This window comes from Tigriopus californicus, chromosome 12 (assembly GCF_007210705.1).
Source record: "Tigriopus californicus strain San Diego chromosome 12, Tcal_SD_v2.1, whole genome shotgun sequence".
NCBI classification, from domain to species: domain Eukaryota; kingdom Metazoa; phylum Arthropoda; class Copepoda; order Harpacticoida; family Harpacticidae; genus Tigriopus; species Tigriopus californicus.
The window spans coordinates 16,548,285-16,567,809 of NC_081451.1; the positions used below are offsets into that span (position 1 = coordinate 16,548,285).

The 19,525-nt window shown below is 39.7% G+C and overlaps 3 protein-coding genes across 5 annotated transcripts in view; 1 reads left to right on the forward strand and 2 right to left on the reverse strand.

Moving 5' to 3' along the window:
- Positions 1-2,194: 2,194 nt before the first annotated feature.
- On the forward strand, positions 2,195-7,029 carry LOC131891981 (uncharacterized). Of its 3 annotated transcripts, XM_059241691.1 has the most exons (5): positions 2,195-2,279; positions 2,710-2,810; positions 4,573-4,741; positions 6,299-6,452; positions 6,883-7,029. In XM_059241691.1, exons 2-5 carry the CDS (start codon positions 2,799-2,801, stop codon positions 6,938-6,940), a joined length of 393 nt encoding a protein of 130 aa, XP_059097674.1. In that variant the 5' UTR covers positions 2,195-2,279; positions 2,710-2,798; the 3' UTR covers positions 6,941-7,029. The 3 variants fall into 3 exon arrangements, with proteins under 3 accessions (XP_059097674.1, XP_059097673.1, XP_059097676.1); XM_059241690.1 differs by lacking the exon at positions 2,195-2,279 and having other exon boundaries at positions 2,303-2,810; XM_059241693.1 differs by lacking the exons at positions 2,195-2,279; positions 6,299-6,452 and having other exon boundaries at positions 2,303-2,810.
- LOC131891980 (cytochrome P450 2C15-like) lies at positions 7,026-9,169 on the reverse strand. Its single transcript, XM_059241689.1, has 3 exons — positions 8,978-9,169; positions 8,310-8,915; positions 7,026-7,793 (listed from the first exon to the last, which is right to left on the reverse strand). Exons 1-3 carry the CDS (start codon positions 9,113-9,115, stop codon positions 7,026-7,028), a joined length of 1,512 nt encoding a protein of 503 aa, XP_059097672.1. The 5' UTR covers positions 9,116-9,169.
- Positions 9,170-11,326: 2,157 nt separating this feature from the next.
- The window catches only part of LOC131892064 (uncharacterized), a gene marked incomplete in the record, with an annotated part of 46,932 nt that continues 38,733 nt past the window's right edge, over positions 11,327-19,525 (reverse strand). Inside the window, 3 exon segments of the mRNA XM_059241799.1 lie at positions 11,327-11,643; positions 14,561-14,747; positions 14,837-14,909. Coding sequence (XP_059097782.1) covers positions 11,516-11,643; positions 14,561-14,747; positions 14,837-14,909 — 388 coding nt within the window.

The window sequence follows — 19,525 nt, forward strand, 5'->3', positions numbered from 1 at the left end:
CGGATTCTGGGCCTTTGTTGATCGGGGAGCGATTGTGGATTCGATCCTCCTGTGGACGCTCCATGGCGAGATGTTTTGGGCGTTGGAACGTTTGGCTGGTCTTGAGGAATCGACCGTAGGTTGAATGTGAATTCGGTTCTTCTGTGGAACCTTGATGGTGCGATGCCATGGAATTTCGAGATGCCGTCGGGAATCGTCCCCTTTTGTGAGATCTTTGATCTGGGGGGAAGATGTAGCGAGATGCTAATTCGAGCTACTGTGTTAGCTCCAATCCCTTATAAATACCGTTGTATGTGAAATACAAAACTAGTACGATGTGAACAACTCTACTCACTGCACCTTGAGTGGCCTTGCGGCCCTCATTGTGTTACACCACGGAATTGAACACGTCTAAATATCTACTTTTCGCCAAAATATGAAGAAAAAAAAATCTTTTTTTTTTAAATTAAATGTTTTTACCCGCTCTACTGATCAGGCACATTCCCGCTGAGAGAGTGCTACATGAATTTCATCTTCATGTTCAAGCACTCGATTAGGAGGTGACGCAAAACTGAAACGTCTTCTAGTGAGGTTTCAGGGAGCTTTCCACTCCAGTACCAGGGTAGATGATCTTGAACTCTCGAACGGTCCCCAATCTTAAGCAATGAAAGATGCTTGCCTAGGTCCAATTCTGAAGAGATGAACGTCGCAAAATCATCTCCTTTATCAAGAATAGAAATTGGCGGTAACAACGGAATCACTAATCGCATTTGCCATCCAAAAATGAGTTCAGAGGGCTCAACCCACTTTCACCTGGAGTATCTCGTATTTTAAGAATACCCTTGTAAATTATCGAATGTTTCAAGTTTCCTTCATCCCTGATTTCTTTAACCAAGTATTTTATCATCTTCACCGCTGATTTTGCCAAGCCATTGATTGAGCTTAATGTGGAGTAGAGCACCGTCATTCAACATTCCAGTCTTTCAGGAGTTGCTGAAATTCACGGGACTAGAAATTCCAACCACCATCTGACTCGAGTCTTTCCAAAATCATCAAACCATCTGTCAAGGGGCTTTATGATGTGATTTGATGTGCTACGAGATTTATTGAATTGGTGCAAAGTAATCCACCCTAAATATCGGTCGGTTTACATGCATTGTCACTGGAAATTAAAAGATCCAACTTGTACCTAAACTGATTTCCCGGATTATTTTGGCTTTTCAAATTTGACGTCTTCGAACATTTCTTGAAATTTCTTCCGTGCTAAAGATTAATGTAAAATACAAAATTTCGAGGAAAAAGATGTCTCAATGAACCTGGGATGAAAATTGCCCTTGGATACTAACTTCCTTGAGCTGGTCCATTGTACATTGGCTAAGCAGGTCTGGGTATTTTGCTTTCCGTTCATGAAAAGAAATGAGCGTTTGGCCAGTTTGCAGTTAACACAAAGACCTTGGAATAGCCGAGCAGTCCATTAAGAGACAAGGTGTATTGCGTGCATGTCTCAAACAAGAAGACAGGAAATTGGGCACTGGATAAGAGATTCTTCATTCGGCAAGCTTGGCCAGAATGCATCTTGGCCGACTCCATCAATCCAGCGACGGAAACGATGATATTTGCCGAAAGTCTATGAGAAAGCAGCCGTTTCCTCTCCCGCTGTATTTGAACTCCTAAGCCTGAAACGCAATCGAGCTTTCATTCTGCTTTTAATTACCGACAACAAAAACAAAAAATGGTCGAATATGCCATTGATGAGACCTTTCCCTGATTCCAATTAAAGAAAATGTCTTTCAGATTTCCCTCCAAGAAAGTCTTTGATAAAACATGATTTAGTTACTTCCTTCAAATTTGAGGACTGATTGTGCAGTAACGGCCAGTCTAATGCATTCAATATGTACCGGTTCGATCTTAAGAAGTGAATGTACCATTAAACAAAACAAATATAGATGAGTTATTATGGATAACTTTAATTCTATATTAAATCAAATTTTATAAATGTCATAACATTGCAAAATATGCAAAATGGTGCAAAGAACGAAACAAAATAAAATTCTTCTAAGTGTAACAATTTGCCTGCCACATTGCTAACAGCTTTTACAAATACGTCGGAATCGTCGAACAGCTTTTGTTCAATCTCATTTTTGTTAAAAGGGCTTAGAAAGGTAGGAGTCGTCCACAATTGTGAAAATATGTGAGATTGAAACTGAGAACCCCTAGTTGAAAGTTGAGCGTGTTTATTTGCCCCTGACGATAAAAAAAAACACAACGAGGTCCAGTCCAATTTTGATCGTCCACCTCCCGTAAGGAACTCGATAATCTTAATTAAAAGTAATCAGTAATCACAATTCGTGTTCAAATGATTTGCCTAAGTAATGCAAACGGCCACACCTCTAGTTTCACAACGTCCATGGCTCAAAAGGACAAAGTCCCAAGGGGTTGTTGTTGCTGTTCTTGTTTCGCTCATGCATTTAGATTAGGACTCTTCTGCATCCATTTGCACATGTATGGATTCGTGGCGAAACTTCGTTGTCCACTCTTATCGTGTAAACCCTGTGAGCGAGATTCCAAACATTATTCCAAACTTGGATGACATTTAACATCAACGAAGGTCTCTGTTCGTGACTTGTTCCCTTGAGACTTGATTACATGAACTCGTGTTGGAGCTCGTCATGGAGAATCATGGGAATAAATCAGGGGTTCCAGGGTTTGATCGGCGATTCTCTCTTCAAGGAAGCAACCAAGGATCTCCTTCAGCTAGAAGAGCCAACAACCTTGGTATTGGTTACGCCAAAAGGCACCAAGAAAGAAGATCTTCGGCCATGACGCTCGAGGTAAGGCCAAGATCGATTAAACGGACATTCGGAGTCCGATTTTGGCACTTAAGTTGCGTGATCATGAAAATTCAACATTGCGTTAGCTGGAAGCTTTGATGCCATCTTTACCACAATTATAAGCCACTAAGGATATCCTTTACGGCATCTACCACGATTAGATGTGCCAAGCCAAAAACATAACCTTCAATTGAAAACAAAGTTACAAATTGTAGTCATGAAGACATGAATGAATTGGTACTCTTTTTCAACCACACTGAAATTTGTTATGAAATGTCTTGAACCTTTCTTGCTTTCAAAACAATCTAACAAAGCCAAGCTAGCCACAGGCAAAATGGAACAGAATGGCCAATCATTTGTCCTGTAATTATGGACTTTGTTTGAAGTTGACAATTAGATTTTCAGTTTTGTACATGTGTACTTGGTAGACACCCACAAAAGCCTTGTGGGCTTATGAAAAGGGGTTTGTTTAAATTGTTGCTAATAAGGAAGTATTTGGAAAGGTTTGCTCATTTAGTGATAGTTAATGATTTTTGACATACTATAGCACAATTCTAAGTTTGTGAAGTGAGAAAAAGTTCATCCAAATCAATGCACACAGACGGTGGGTGGGGCTTGTCACATTTTACAGACAGAGATTCAAGCTTGACTTGTTTCACCCATCCAAATGCTGGTCTGACATAGTTTCATTATCCTTACTCTCAATTCGTTCTTATGCCATCAACCCAGTCTAAAATGGGATGCATGTAAGGCGGGTGTTAAAAAAGCCCCGTGATCTTTTTTAAATGACTTATGGTGTTGAAGATGGCATTGATGGTTCCGTTTAACGCAGTGGAATAAATGGATAATCACGCAACTGAAGTACTAAAATCGGACTCCAAACGTCCGTTTGACCGAAATCGATCTTGGACGTAAAACGAGTAGATTAATTCATGAACAGATCCATTGAAAACTAAAGAAAAAAACATGTGAGATATGGCTTGAATAGTAATTTCATACTAAGGATATCACACCCATTTACAATGTTCATGTGGAACACTTTGAGCTACTTTCTCCCAACGTGACCATCTTTTTCAATGAACAAGTTCTTTTCCATGATAAGAAATGATAAATGATGTGTTTGATTGATTCATAGTGCATTCATGTGAGAGGGCAGGGTGTTGATTCCCTCCGAAGCTGCTCGAATTCAGGACATTGTCATGTACTCGTAGCAATCAAATGATATTGTTACATATGTAATATCTCGAAAATAAGACTTTAGTGCCAACGAAGTAAAAGATTTGGCTCATTTCCTCGACACGATCAGTTAGTTTAAAGTAAGTACATTTACATCCTTATACTTTACCGTGAGTGGCATGATAATAATTTTACGTGATTGACGGTGCTTCTGCAACATGCAACATATATTGGACTCGCCACATATACATTTTTTGTTTTTCAACGAAATCTGGTCCAATTTTACGGCCAAAGGAATATAAATGCACATAAAAAGACACTTACATTTTGACGTGGAACGAACCCTGTGCATCCATGTAAGGCTTCTTTTGTATTCAACAGTCAGGAATCTGTGTGTACCCTGTTGAACTTAATGCACAGTAAAGATACTTGGTTGAATGGCCGACCAAGAAATCACTTGCAAAATGTGTCCTTACTGCGCATTGAAAGAGAAGTTCATCCCAAGAATTCCTGCTTCAACTATTAGCCACGACATTATTTCTCCACCCAACTTGGTGATCCAGAGCCACTTGGCAATCCATTCCAGACTACTCAGTGCCCAGATGGAAAGCATATGATGTTAAAGGGTGAGGATGGTCACATGCATCAAGTGGAGATCATTTCAACGCGGGAACATGAGTCGATCTTCTCGCAGAACTGTCCAGTGCTTCCTATGGCTGTCTCCATCTTCTGCGGTCTACTCAATCTGATCCCAGGTTAGATCCTTTGGGCTTTAGTAAAACAAGGTATACCGATTACGTAGACCCATTGTATGTTTCCTAGAGATGGGGGAGAATGAGCTGTTGGAGAGCGAATATCATCCCTCGTTTAAATTTGATTTAAGATTGTGATTCTTCTTTTTTAAGTCAGACTTTGGACACGTTAGTAAATCAATAACAGTCCCGTATTGCCTATGCACAATAGGGTCAAAATGTCTTTGCAAGTTTCGATGGAAATACCCAAACTGGTCATCTTCCTATTTCTTGTGTCCAAAATAAAAGCATTAACTTTGATTTCATTCACTCTTGAAATTTTCGATCAATATAAAACTTCGATATTCCAGGCCATACCTTTTAATACGTGTTTTGGGGAAATTAGGAACAAACCTGTTAAGTCTTGATATAACGCCATCTATCTTTTCTCGTATCTAATAACTCACTCACTCCCTCTATGCCAATACTGGCATTTCTAGTCCTTTTTCCAATACCCGTTCTACCACTTTTCTTCCCGACTTCATCTTGATTAAACGTACCCTTTGATATCTCAATCCAACCTCAGTACGACTTGTATACACATTAGGATATAATGTATTTGATTTCTACTGGGTAATTGGGATTCAACTATTATGACGGTAATGTTAATAATAATCCATCTTAACCTGTAAATGCCCCGCTATTTCCGAATGCAAATGCCCAGGCATGTAGTAACGGTTTTCAATATGGCAAAAGTAAAAAGAGTCACACGTTGCTTTTCCTTGCATAACCTCAGAGTTATGTAAAATTGTGACTGAAATGTAATTCAAAACACTAAATAACAGTGGAAAGTAGTGGTGATTGTACAAGTTTGGAAATAAAGTAATCACAACTAATCATTACTTTCTAACCAATTTAATTGCCATTGATTAACTACTTCTCAGAAAGCAGTTGATAAATTTCTACGCGTTTTTCAAATTTCTTTCTCCATATCCACCATGAAATTAATGTTGGAGGTTCCATCTAACCGTTGAGATTTGAATAAATGCGGAATTTTGGTCAATATTCTCTTGATGGATGTTACAAGATCAGCGTCTACATACTTCCTCCGAATATTAGAACTAAGAAAATTGTGCGTTTCCAAATTGGGTCGAAATGGGTTTGGGTCAACAATTGCTTTTTTTTATATTCCGGTGGTTCATGGTTTGAATATTGTAGTCTTTCTTCTTTTTTGCTGGGGCTCCTTCATTGTTCTAGTGGCTACTTTTATGTTCGAAGGGAGTACGCAGATTTTGCTTTTCCCCGCTGAATTGCTCGAGCCAGCCTTCGACAAGACTTAGATGAAAATTCCTGATCAAACCCTTTTTCGAAGGGTTAACTGGATCAAGCTAATTCTAATTCGTTGGTGGATTAATTATCATTATGCGAATATAAACCTACAGAAGTATGTAGCTTTTTCATCTTAGACCAACAAGGGTCCCTTTCCCCATGACAGTAGAGAAGCAAGCAAAAAAAAAATAACTCTACAGTCACAGTTTAAATGAAATTCGTAATTGGACTTTTCTGATCTGTATTCATCAGGACTGGGTACCTTAATTGGAGCGTTTTGCAATCTGTGTTGTCATGGAAGACATCTGCACTACCACTGCCCCAAAACGTTCCTGATCCAAATTGGAACCGCACTTCTTCAAGTGATTCTCGCGCCACTAATTCTAGGGTTCTTTTGGAGCTGGTGGTGAGTTACATAATTCATTTTAAAGCTTAGTTGTCATATTTGATCACTTGGTCATTGTATTATAGGGCACACTTGAAAAGAAGTAATTTCTATTTCGTGAGTTCCTGCTTAAAAAGCCCCGAATTTTTCAAGGATTTATTCTACGTTTTGGTTCGCTAAATGCTTTCATTTCCTTCCTTTATCTTTGATACGAATGTTAAGCCTGTGTTCAGTTTCACTTTGTGCTGTGCATCAGATTTTTAAATCACATAGCTTTACTCGACCCAACAATCCAGAAAATTAGTCGTCGTGGTTTCATGATCGATGTATATTTCCTTGAAGTGTAAAACACCATATTATTTTCTAAAGCAAATTTACGGAGAAGGTATAATTGTTATATTTTATCAAAATTTACAAGAACTACATCTTAAATTATGATTGACAATTCTAGGTACGCAATTCTGATGGTGCAGAAATCTCGCCAACCTGAATCCGGAGGTCTCGCTTGACGTCCGCTCGAATCATTTTTTTTCCAATCCCGAAACAATTTCAATAACCGCGCACAACCCCTCGGAAATACACATGTCTTTGTGCTCAATGTGTTCGTTTGTTCATGATCACATTATACTTGGGGCATTGATGTACAAACCCCACAATCGGCTCAATGGAGACCTTCTCGGGCCCTGCAGGAGTCTCCAAATCAAACTGCTGTAGAACAGTCACAAAGAACAAGAAGAGCTGTTGAAGCGCTAAACTTTGTCCAATGCAAAACCTCTTGCCCAACATAAATGGGATGCATCGTTCATCCTTGCGGAACTTCCCATCCCGATCCAGGAATCGTTCCGGATGAAAAACGGCCGGTTCCCGCCAATAATCCGAATTGTGCATGACATGCCAAACATTGGCATAGACCACGGTATCTTTGGGAAGATCATAGCCCTGGACCATGACGTCCTCAGTGGTGGCATGAGGAACAGCGTAGACCAAACAAGAGTGTCGCATGACCTCGTGAAGGACAGCATCTGTGTAGTGCATTTGGGTCCGGTCATCCAGAGTGACCTTTCGCTTTCCAATGGTCCTGTTGATCTCGTTCTGGACCCTGGTCTGGATCTTGGGGTACTTGATGACGTACAAGAAGGCGAAGAGGAGCATGGAGCTGCCGGAACTAGTTCCGGCCCCGAAAATATCGGTCAAGGATCTTTGGAGATTCAGACGCCCTTGGTCGCCAAAGAAGCTGGACTTGCGGTCTCGGGTGTCCTTGATCTTGTCCAAGTAGACATCGATGAAGTCTGACGACTCTTTTCTGGATGGTTCATTGTTATTAGTATTGGAGTCTTGCTCATGCTTTGCCACCATCTCGTTCTGTAAACAATGATGGAATTAATCTCCAATATCATGAGCTGATAGATTATTTCCTATTTTGGGGGTTTTCTAAATAATACTGAGTTTAAGATTTACGATTTGTTTCTTTCTCCTAATTTTAAAACATAACTTTTGGGGAAAGATTGACATAGATACTATAGATACTTGGAAGTCAAATCTGTTCCAACAAACTACTTTTTAGAGGGGTAGAAATCTAAATGAAACCGTTACAGTATTGAGTATTTCACATTAATCAACAAAATTACACATATAAAGAATATCCATTTTAGCTGAAGTTTTGAAAATAGCACATGTATCATTTTCCTATTACGCGAGCAACACATGTCATGTTTTACCCGGTTGCTAGATTTTTTACATTTTCCTAAGCTTCGCGTTCCAATTATTGCGGCCAGAATAGTGAATTGTGTAGTATTTGCAATATCAATCTTCATTGAATAAAGACAGTATACTTTTTCTAATATTCTTAACACTTTCAATCAAAGTCGCCAAACCTACCTGAAGCCTTCTCATGGAAAGTGGAGCAGCTTTCGAAGCCAGGAACTTCTCCCGGATCCCGGGAAGAAATCGCAACCAAGGCAAGATCATCAATGGTCCAGACATGGACTCCTGGTGGATGAAGTTGTCCGTGCCCGTGATGATCTCCATAACCGTCTTATCTCCATGATTGAGTTTCTGACCCGTCAAAATGGTCCACAATGAGTTGACCACTCCGATGGACAAGGCTTGGTTCAGAGACACAGAATCTTCAGTGTCCTTGAGGATATCTATCATCTTGTACACCTCGTCCATGATGACATCCTCCATGTTTTTTTTGGAGAACCCAAAATCCCTGAGGGTCTTCAGAGCAAAACGCCTTTGTTCGGTCCACTGATCCCCGTGGGAAAACACGATCCCTCCGTTTTTCTCTCCAGGATGAGACGCAAAAAAGGCCGTCATGGTCTCAGTCAAGGCCTTGGGTCTTCCAGTGAATCGCTTGTCCTTGAAGGCCATGGAGATCTCGTCAAAGTCCGAAAGCAGGACCGTCAGCTCTGACCCAAGCTGCAGACCCACCACTTCACCATACTCTCTTCGCCAAGTCTGAAGAGCATCCCGGAAGTTGTCCTACCAACCAAGGTCGTTTTAGTATTTCTGGATATATAACTTTACATCCTTGGCTTGCTTACCTTCATAAATGGCAAAACACCCAAAAAAGGCACACTGGGCGGGCCCGGAGGAAAGTTCTGGGGCACGCGGTAATACTTCAACCATTTGAGGGCACAATACCACATCAAGACGGACAGAATGACAATGTGAAGACCCATAATGCTCTTGATCACCAATCTTGACGTTGGCCACTGGCTTCATGCCCGTGAATTGAATTGCCTTATAACAATGTCAAACTCGAGGCTGTTCCTATTCGATTCATCGCACTGACATAACTATCCCGGGTTGGAAATATTTCAAGGGAAAACTCAACAAAAGTAACCGTATAATTTCTATTGTGAATTTGCCTTGCAGACCAATTTTCATCCTTTTTGTCCATTTGATTCTTGAAATTAGTCATATGGATAATTTGTCCATTATGGATAAAACACATTGGAACAGACATGCAAGTTTTCTTTCTTTCCAATGTTCAAGCTTTCCCTTGAAGACGTAAAATCGTCTCCAAGATTTCATTCAGTGACTAACGATTATTTGCAGACAACCGGGGGCGATCTCCTATTTCTGATCGTTTCTCGCTTGTCGTTCCTTGATTGTCAAACAGGGTATGATATTTCATGACACAAGTTTAGATTCACTATCCGTTTCCACGGACAAATTCATGGGTTGAGGCAGTCAAAATCTGCGAATGAAGCCGTTTTCCGGAATGGAAATCAATATCACTGGTTAGGACCGTATGCTGAGACTGCTTTTCGTTTGCGATTTCAATATTGTCTGAGTTCGAAAATAATTTTAGGATTGATTTCTTTGGCAAAATTTTCCTATTTTGTAACATTCAGCAGTAAATGGTATGATTCAGGAGACCAAACATGTCACATTTCAAATCTTTAGTCTCTTTCGATTGACGAAAATACATTTTGCAACAACCCAAAACTCGAAAGAAGGATGTAACGCAACTAAAAAGGTGTAGTACCTTTTTGAGGACAACTTTAACATTAGGAGGGATACTGAAATTCACACAGTTTACTTCAAGTAGGTCCATTCTTATGGTGCATTCACACAAGGTATATTCGGACACGTGATTTGACAAACAATTCCGGAAATGTTAGACATCCGAGAGGGGGAACTAAACGTCATTTCATTTACATCTTAAAAAATTGCAATAATAAAAGAGCTATTTAACAGGAATGGAATACATAAGCAGGTGGTTGGTAATATGTCGACAATTCATTTTATACCTTTTATGCAAAAAGATTTGAAAAAAGAGTCTGGAAGTAAAATTTCACATTTTTCCCTAAAATGAACCAGAATTCTTGAAAATTGTCATGATTTTTACAAATATTGTTATGTTATGGTGAAATGGCTGAAATTGCATGATGAATGGCAAAAAAAATCAAACACTGCTGCTAAAATTGCAAAATTTGCAGTCGCAATCGATTTGCAGAAAATCTCGGATGTGCAAGTTTTTGGCAAATTTTGCAACAATTTACAGGATGCAAGTTTTGGCTGGCCCTTGTCATAATCCCTGAGGTAGAAATTGCATGACAATTTTGAAGGACCTAATCTTTCTTAGTGTTGTCCCGGAAACCCACTAGGATCTTTCTTCGTCGGTTGTCTGAATTTATCTGCCCAATACGGAACCAAAAACGAATGTCCTCAGATTTAATTTTTGCAACTGTTGTCTCGATAAATCAAAGTGCTGCTTTAGTGTCGTGCTGCTTTCGTATATAGTCTCCTTTCTCTTTTGTTTCGGGGATGCCTTTTAATAACCACATTATATTTCTTCTCCTCTCTTAATCTTAACTCGGTTAAAGTCTCGAGGATTGAGCTAGGCGCCTTCTCAAGAACCCGTAATCTCTTATATTGGTCATTAACCTGCTTTTCAATGGACTTGATTCTCTTCCTACCTCCAAGAGTACCTGGAACATTTTTGACCACGGTAGTTCGCACCCTTTGCAAAACCACAGCCTTGATCCCAAAAGAGGATGAAACAGCTTTTGGTAATCTTTAACATGCAGAAACTTGATGGAATGGGGTTTCGTATCCAATGCACAAGACCATTTTTGACTCCGCAGTCAGCGTCTTTTGTCCGCATCCTATTTCACGTTGGAGGTTAGACATACTGAATGAGACCGTTGTAAGGTTCACACTTCTAACATTCTTTGGTTTTTCCTAGTATCTCAATGAATTTAAGCTTCGGAGAACAATCCTTTGAGGAATTTCGGTATTCATTTGACTTATCGCACGTTTCTCTGTCATTAGGGCTTTCTATAGGTTGTAAGTATTTGTTTTAAATCTCGAAAAATGGGGAAATACTGCAACTTTAATTCGGGAAATGTATCGAGCAGGTTTTTTTTATTTATGTAGCCAGTGGATAAAATAGAGAAAATGACCTCAACTAAAAGGATTGGAGGCAATCCCATTGGGGACTGAAGATTGCATTCGATGTTAGCATTTATCGCCAATGGTGGAAGAAGGGAAACCAACACGAGATGATGTCAGTTGAGCGATTGATTGAGTTGATTTGGTTTTCGATTCCGACCAGTTTTCAGGCCGTTTGATTAATTATTGCAACCATTCGAAGTTTGAAGATAGGTCAACTTGAACCCAGACATCACCCCCATCAAGATTTCCATGTCTCCTTCAAAGGCGTCGGACAAGAAGCGAATATTGAAGGGCTGTCGGTCGGCTAAAAATGATAATGGATATAAAACTGATGAGTGGCTTCTTATGGTTAATTTTTCTTTTTTTTGTAAATTACGTTATTATTCAGAAATTTTAGTTAATTTCGATTCAAATGAATCTCACTTCCAATCCCACGTTGTGAAACTATTTCAAACAGATTACAGATGAGGATGCCAAAATCCCGGTATGATGATTGGGAATATATAATGTTTGTTAAGACTGGGCACGAACAACTGGAATATGGACGGGGACGCTTGGTTTGAGAATTAGCTTTTTGCGATTGAGTTAACGCATTAAGTTCTTCTTCAAATGAGAACGGTCCCAGGCTACAACAATTACTCATTTCAATTTTCAGCTTGATCGAGCGACTGGATCATAAGTTATGCCGTCTCAAAAGGCACTACAAAGCTCTTCAATGAATGAACGAACTAGCCCTCTCGTGGTAATTGATTACCAGAAGAGGGCTAAGTCATTCATTCTGTGCTCTGTTATGTACTGCACTTTGAGAGGGCATAACTTTTGACCCAGTCGTTTGATTGAGCTGACATTTGAAATACGCAATCGCAGGGATCTGGGGCCATCCTTATTTGAAGAAGAATTTAATTCATTGACTCGAATTGAAGTTGCTAATTTTCAACCTTACCATCTCCGTCCATATTCCAGTGGTTCATGGACTGGGTAAGCTTGGCTCTGATAAAAGGCTCCAAGGCATGCTTTGAATGAAATGACAGATCAACCCTAATTCAAGTTAAGCGAGGCAGTCATTTAAAAGCCGTTTCTAGACCGAAAATCATAAATGGTTGAAGCGTGAAGAAGTAGACGAAATACATAACTTGTCATACTATTGACACTGTGAAGCAAGATGCTAATTAAAGGTATTGCGGTAACACGAAATCTCTTGTGTGAATAGGCGTATGCAAAATTCAAAGACCAGTATGATATTAACCACTCTACTTAGTCTGTTGCATGATAGCTTCAGGCAACGTTGATTCTGCACGGAGGTTAAAAATACGGTAAAAAAACAACCTAGCTAAAGAAAGAGCAAGAAAGCACATCAAGATTAAAGTAGCCCTTCAAAGTAATTTTCTTGCTCTTTTTCGAACTTATCTGCTACAATATCCTGCGTTATAGTGCATCAAGGGCCTCTCAAACAAAGACGTAATATGATATTAACTCTCACTGACGATTATAGGTCGCCATCTTTTAAGGGATAGTCTAACTTTAAAAATAACAAATTAAAAAATGGCTGTAGCATCAGGAGTCATTAATATCGGAAAATCTTAGAAGTTTGAGGAATCCCTTTAGGCTCTTAAATAGATTGCATAAGAATGTTTAACGTAACCGGAATAATTGTAACAGCAAGTAGAAACTTAAATATAATTCGGATGATTTGGGAATGGGTCTACCGGCCATGGCAAGCAAGATAGGAATAATGAGGAGATATGAAAAGGACGAGAATGAAGGTAACGGTACGGGAAAAAAGAGTCCAACCAATTGAACCTACATATCACCATAGTAACCAACACAAAATGGACGAATTTTCTTATACCGGTAAGCACTCCCCAAAACTAGAATCTTGCACTTTGAAGATTTTTTTGGCATATGGCATGAACTCTTGCCCTAAAGTTCTCGCACCATTGAAGTCTAGCGGCAATTTACATTTCTCAGTTGATATGCTTTGTTTCTGAGAACGAGGTAGATATTTGGGTAACCAATGGTACGTGCTACATATTATGAATATTGAAGAGGCATATGCTAGAACCTGGACTTTGGAAAGAAACCACAAAGCACCCAAAAGTTGTCAGCTTGACTAACCAAAATTGGATTATTGTGGGTAGGAGAGCCCAGCGGATTCATTTGAAGTTTTACACCCTGACACATAAATTCGTTCCGGTCGCCATTTGCATTGCTGTTAAACTGGTAATTATAGTAATTCATCGATGCTTGGTGGTCTTGAAATATTGCTATCCAAGAAGCATGTCCTATTCTGACTTTGTTGAAATCGTTCGCTATGGTATTATTTCGATATAATTTCAATCGATCCCCCATTTCCGTTTCTTGTCAAGTTTCTTCAAAAATTACAACCCGCTCAACGGAAGGTGGCATTGGCTAACTTTTAATGGTTTGATGCCGTTTTTAGTTATTTAAGAGTAAGGGGAAATGGCATGGGAGCTCACGCAAACAAAATACTTTTGGTGGTGTATGATTAAAATTGATGTAATGTTTTTTCGATACCCTGGCTTTCCTTTACAACTGAGGGCCTCAAGAGAAAAGACGTCCCAAATTACAAGGCAGAAAAAACTCCAAAGCTTGTTGGGGAACATCCAATGATCAATAACCAAAAACATTGAGAGACACGCGTCTCCATGTCCTAATAATAGGTATTTTTTGTAGATCTATTGCACTTGTAAACGTTATCAAAAAAAACAACCGAATGAATTTTGACCTCAGCGTGTTCTTGGGGAGCCGTGCCGATAAGCATCAAACAAAACCCCTCCTAAATGAAACAATGAAAAAGACCAAGTTCTCCTTCATCAACGACAAAAAGTCCAGGATTTCAGAAAATTGGAACTGAATAATAATGTGGTCAAAAGAAGGCCCTTTCAAATTATTCCCCACTCCAAACTTAATGAATGACCACCTTCGGCTTCAAAATTCGGAAAATGTCTTGTCTGCTCCAATAATGAAACACCCTCGAATGATCATAATATGAGCAGTTTTTGGCCCTTGAAGAGCGTCTGATTTGCATTTAATTCCCCAAAACACTGAAGTAAGCACGGTCAGAGTAAGGTTTTGTCTAAAATAGCCTTCCTTGTCATAAAGAGGAAGTTCACCACAAGCCCATTGACCCAAAGGAAACTCACCCCCTCAACTTCAAATGGGTGTTTCTCTTGAATGGTATTGGAAAGCGATCAACTTACTGCAGATGGTTTTGGACATCATGCTGCCGACAGTCGAGATTGTGTTTTGAATTCCAGCCGAGCGTCCACAGAATTGGCTGAACATGCCTTGCATGGACAACATGGCAGGGTTCAAAGCTCCAGGAATGATGACGCAATCAAAGTTGGTGCCAGTTCCCGCCGTTCCATATCCACAACAAGACGATGGCTGAAAAGAGGGGCATATTAGTATTTGGCCTAACAATGATCCTGGGTACTGGCTTGTTTTCCCAAATGAGGGGGGGATAAGCTTTGTACCTTTGCAATCGCCATTTTCGTGGCCATGCCCGATGTCATGAAGTCAGATTCCATGACTGTGGCGTAACAGATCCTGCAATTTCCCCGTTCACGCCTGAAACGAACGCAAATCAAGTGCTTGATCAAAATTAGACCATGTTGACTAAAACCTGTGTTGTTGCATTTATCTTTCGACGTGCATGGGCCCTTTTAAAGCTTTCCGGAGCCACAGTGTCATTAGGATGCGTTATTTTTTATTTACTTTTTAGCTTTCAGGAAACTTCATATTTGACCAGATGCAAGTTCAATCTTCAAGCTAAAATAAAATGCTCCGTTCCAATCGTCTACGTAATTGCTTTGCGATTTTTTTTCTTCTTCTCAAAATAAGCAACCAAAGAGCTGTCCCATTTTTCCCTCTTTCTCGTTTCATCTAAAGCAGACGCATCCCAAACTCTTGACGAATAGCTTTGACAATGTGACAAAAAATTAGTTTTGGAGGTGCTGGAATGCCTTCAGGCAAGTTTGTTTTACCTGATACAAATGTTTTGGTCTTGATTGGCCAAATGCTGTCCACCTGCAAAATTGTAGGTCTGAACGGTGTCCATACTGGCTCCGAAATAGTATTGCGTGCAGCCATCTGGTGCCAAATTGGGATAATCACAATTGTATTGGGTGATCTGAAAATTGATGGGATTAATCCGTTGTCTTCAGGTCTCATCACTTCACAGAATCAATTGGGTTCCGTGAAAAAAGGGCTTGAGTCTGTTGCGGTTTATGCTTTTCTACAGTAGATATTGGGTTTACGCGCACGTTCCGTTTGTTTGACTAAATACCACTCTTTACGTGGAAAACGTGTTTGAGTGAATTTAGGTTTTTCTGGTGACCCGAGAGGAAATTGAAATGATCAATATCAAATCACGAGTCTAGAACCTGAAAATAGGCTTCCTATAAGAACATGTCCAGTCCTCTTTTTAATGCGTCAAATATTGAAAACAGCTTCTTTGTCTTGGTTTTACCTTTTCATATGTTCACTAACACTCAAAACTGAGGTTTTGAATTCAAGTGGAACAACAAAATAATAAAATATCACCTTAATTGGTTCGAGGTTAAAGTCATGTAGGTTTAGCAACACTGAACTGATTTGAAAATGAATCAAATATTTGCAAACAAGCATATATCCTAGAATTTCAATCATGTACGTAAACAAACAAGGAAACGACCAGCTGGATCACATCAGTTGTGAAATCGTGTCCAGTAGTCTTAAGTTTGATTGCTTAGGAAAGCGACATGGCGTAGTGAATAACGTAGTTCCCCCTCATGAGAGGGGTCCTTGGTTCGATTCTCCTTTCCGACCTTTCTCAAGGAAATCTTTAGACGATAACCACAAACGTAGAAATCAAAACTACTACGGACTTTGACATTGCCTATCGGAAACACTGACGGATGATGTGATGGCTAGCTTCGCTGGCAGGGCAAGGCTCACACCCTCCGACCCTAGTACCCAAATACAAACAATGATCGCTCGTCTGCTGAGCACAATGGTCTCGTTATACGTCCATGCATAGCCCGCACAAAGTCGGCCGATCACAATACCTTGATGCTCCATTGGCGTTGTCCGACGCCCGTTCCTTGAACCGTGTTCCCCAATTGGAAAACCAGGTCGTTGCAGGTAGCACTTGAGTCCACATACACTGCAATCGAAAACAAGCTCAATGTATCAGTATTACACAAGAGCACTCCAGTCGCATTTTTCCCGTACTGTGTTCGCCCGTGTTGATGCCGCAGATTGAGGGCGGAGATTGGCCAGACGGGGTGAGAACGGAGAAGGTATCAGTCAGACATCGTGAGGCTAAAGAAATGGGTTTGGTGGCTCCTGGGGCTCCAATCACGCCTCCCTTATGAGCACTGACGATCACGGTGGACGTGGAGGGGCCCGTGATCATGAATTGGTTGAAATCCAGACGGAGCTAAAACATAAGACGTTTCATTTGCACAATATACTCCTGTTCTGATTTTACCCGACCTAGACGATGAGCAAAGATATGAAAATATCAGCACTTGACACGTTTTAGAGTCTAACAACAAAAGTGATTTGGCCAGGCGTTCTCTTTTTATTCAAAAAGCCGAGTCTTAGCCTCTTCATGTTATTTAACGTAAATCATTATTTGCTGCATTAAAAGCTGTGTAAAAACATGTGAGAACAAGCAGTTAGTCCCGAGGGTGAGGTCTAAATTAATGATGGTTGCGATAAAATAGCAAGAAAATTTCCTCAAAATCATCAGATGGCAGGCCGAGTGAAACAACTGTGATTGATGTAAGTCAGTAACAAAAATACGTAGATCACAAGAGTTGAATTCTCAAATGAGAGCAAAGGTATTCAATAACTATTACATTCCTTATCGTTACATGAAAAGGGCCTTTTTACCCTTTTTGATGTGGTTACAAGAAAAGCAATATACTAATAATTTCATCTGTTAAAATAAATCACGTTATACCGTTACAAAACCGTACGTCTTTGTGCCATTTCACAAGTCGGATAACCATTAATGTGGTAACTTTCTGACTTCCATTGCTACAACAATGGCCCATTCGTTCATAGAGCACAATTCTTACCTGGCAGATGTTGTCACTACAAGGACAAATCTTGAGCTGACAGGCCCCAATTTCCCCTCCGGACGACTCAAAGTAGGTGCAGTTTTCGTTAGAGGTGGCACCACAGCTTTCAGTAACTAAAATAAAGGGATATTTTTCCATTCCAGACCCAAACGTAGAGTAGAGAGAGCTTTGATCTTTTGCAAATAGAAAAAAGTGAGAAGTTAATTTCACTAGGATAAGCTTACAGGTACAGCAGACTCCATAGCCTTGGGCACAAGTGCCTGCATTGGTTCCTCCCTTGGAGGTGCACTCATCGGCCGTGTAACAGGTTCCGTTCTTGCTGGCTTGGCCGATGCAGGGCTCGTTCGGAAATCTAAAATAAAACGTTCACATCATACGATCGCAATTTTACGAAAAAAAATTATTGATCCAAGAAGCTGAAACTCAGAGGAGATGAATTAAACAAATTTATTACTGATTTTTACCTCACAATTTGGAACAAAGATACTAAAAGAGAAGATATACACATTTATTTTAGCATGCATTTCATTAATTGATTTGAATGTGACGGAGTAACAACTGAGTAACTTAAGCCCAATTTTTTCGATAGACTTATCACGAGATTGGATTTTGTCTGAATACCTCGATTGCCTTTTTACTTGTTGTTCGTTTATGTTGATAGAGCTCTGGAGGGGAATTCAGTCATTAGACTAAATGTGCCATCTACCAAGTTTTGACAACGACTGCATGCCAAATTTTGCTGAATTGTAAGTTCTTTGCCGTCATTGTTTAAGATGTGTTTGAACGGATCCCATCACATTTGTTTCCTAACTTTGGTTTAATAAGAGACGCTTCATCAACCTAAGCAGTTCTGTCATTTAGGCATCAGATCAAGTACATATATACAAAAATAAAGAAAAACGTAGTCCGCCCAAAACATCGAAAATGTGGCGATAATTATAATTTGATAAAATCGCACAGACATTAAGCACGATCAAGCTGCCTGTACCTTGGTAATTTGGTTTGATATCGGAATTGTAAAACCTGGAATTGGTGGACTTACTTTTGCGTACGGAATACGGCAACAAATTTGCAGTTATTGCTTGATTGAATCAAAACGTCGCCATAATTGTTTTAGAATAATAAAAAGTACTAGTGCGAAGTCAAAACGGTACTTTAGGCTTTTTGGGTTTGGTGTGCTAGTGTAAAAGAGAAATCTTGTCTCGGCCATCAGATTTTCCGATTAGGATTGTTATAGTCAAAACAGATTGGTTCTCCGTCTGTGGGTGTAAGTGGCGTCTAATACTTTCCTTGACAGAGGTCATGGAGAAAGTTTCATCACTCACTGGCCCAGAATCATATTTTTAGTACCCTTCAGTGCTAGAGATTGAAAAAAAAAATCAAATGTTTCAACTGTGTTGGCAAATTGAGGAACACGACATCAATACAAATGATTTTTCCACTTCCATATGAGTTACCGAGTTTTATACCTGCGTTGTCATACTGGAAGCGCCTTGAGAGTCAGGGATTTTTTCTTAAAAAAGTTGAAATTTGAAAACTAAATAAAGAACTGTTGGGTAGAAGAATTAAAAAGCGGAGTACTGGAGCTTGTTCATGAAAATAAGAAATGAATAGAAAATCTTGACCATTTGGTTCAATCAAGGAATATTTCAATTTCGGAGTTTTTATGAATACCGAAGTGTTTTAGGCAAGATTTGCTCTAAATTGCTGACTGTTGAAGTCTGTTTTTTGGTCTGTGCCTCTTTGAGGCAGTCACAGAAAACATTTCAAAATGTATTTTTCGCTAACTTTCAAATAGGTGTGTGTAAATATTTCTCATGATTGTTCGGGCGCTCCATGACTGGTGATCACTCGGCTTTTTTACAATTTTAAGTTGAATTCAAGCTTTTAGAGGTTTTGTAGACGCATTTTGTTTCGGGCAGCATTCAAACTTAAAGAGATTGGCATGGTAAGTCACAACCTTCCCAGAATGTGGATCGTGTAACTCGACATCCAAAAAGATTTGGTAGTACCAGCCAAGGTGTCCGAGTTTTGTTTTCAATATAAATATGTGGACTCCAAAATGGGGAAGAAAACCAAAATGCAAAGTATGTT

Excerpts from the sequence above, each read along its gene's own strand:
- LOC131891981 (XM_059241690.1), top strand. The coding sequence starts at position 2,649 with ATGGAGAATCATGGGAATAAATCAGGGGTTCCAGGGTTTGATCGGCGA. Across the intron at positions 4,742-6,298 it reads TCTACTCAATCTGATCCCAG|GACTGGGTACCTTAATTGGA; the intron begins GTTAGATCCTTT and ends TGTATTCATCAG. Across the intron at positions 6,453-6,882 it reads GGGTTCTTTTGGAGCTGGTG|GTACGCAATTCTGATGGTGC; the intron begins GTGAGTTACATA and ends TGACAATTCTAG.
- LOC131891980 (XM_059241689.1), bottom strand. The coding sequence starts at position 9,115 with ATGGGTCTTCACATTGTCATTCTGTCCGTCTTGATGTGGTATTGTGCC. Across the intron at positions 8,916-8,977 it reads GTGTTTTGCCATTTATGAAG|GACAACTTCCGGGATGCTCT; the intron begins GTAAGCAAGCCA and ends CTTGGTTGGTAG. Across the intron at positions 7,794-8,309 it reads TTTCCATGAGAAGGCTTCAG|AACGAGATGGTGGCAAAGCA; the intron begins GTAGGTTTGGCG and ends CATTGTTTACAG.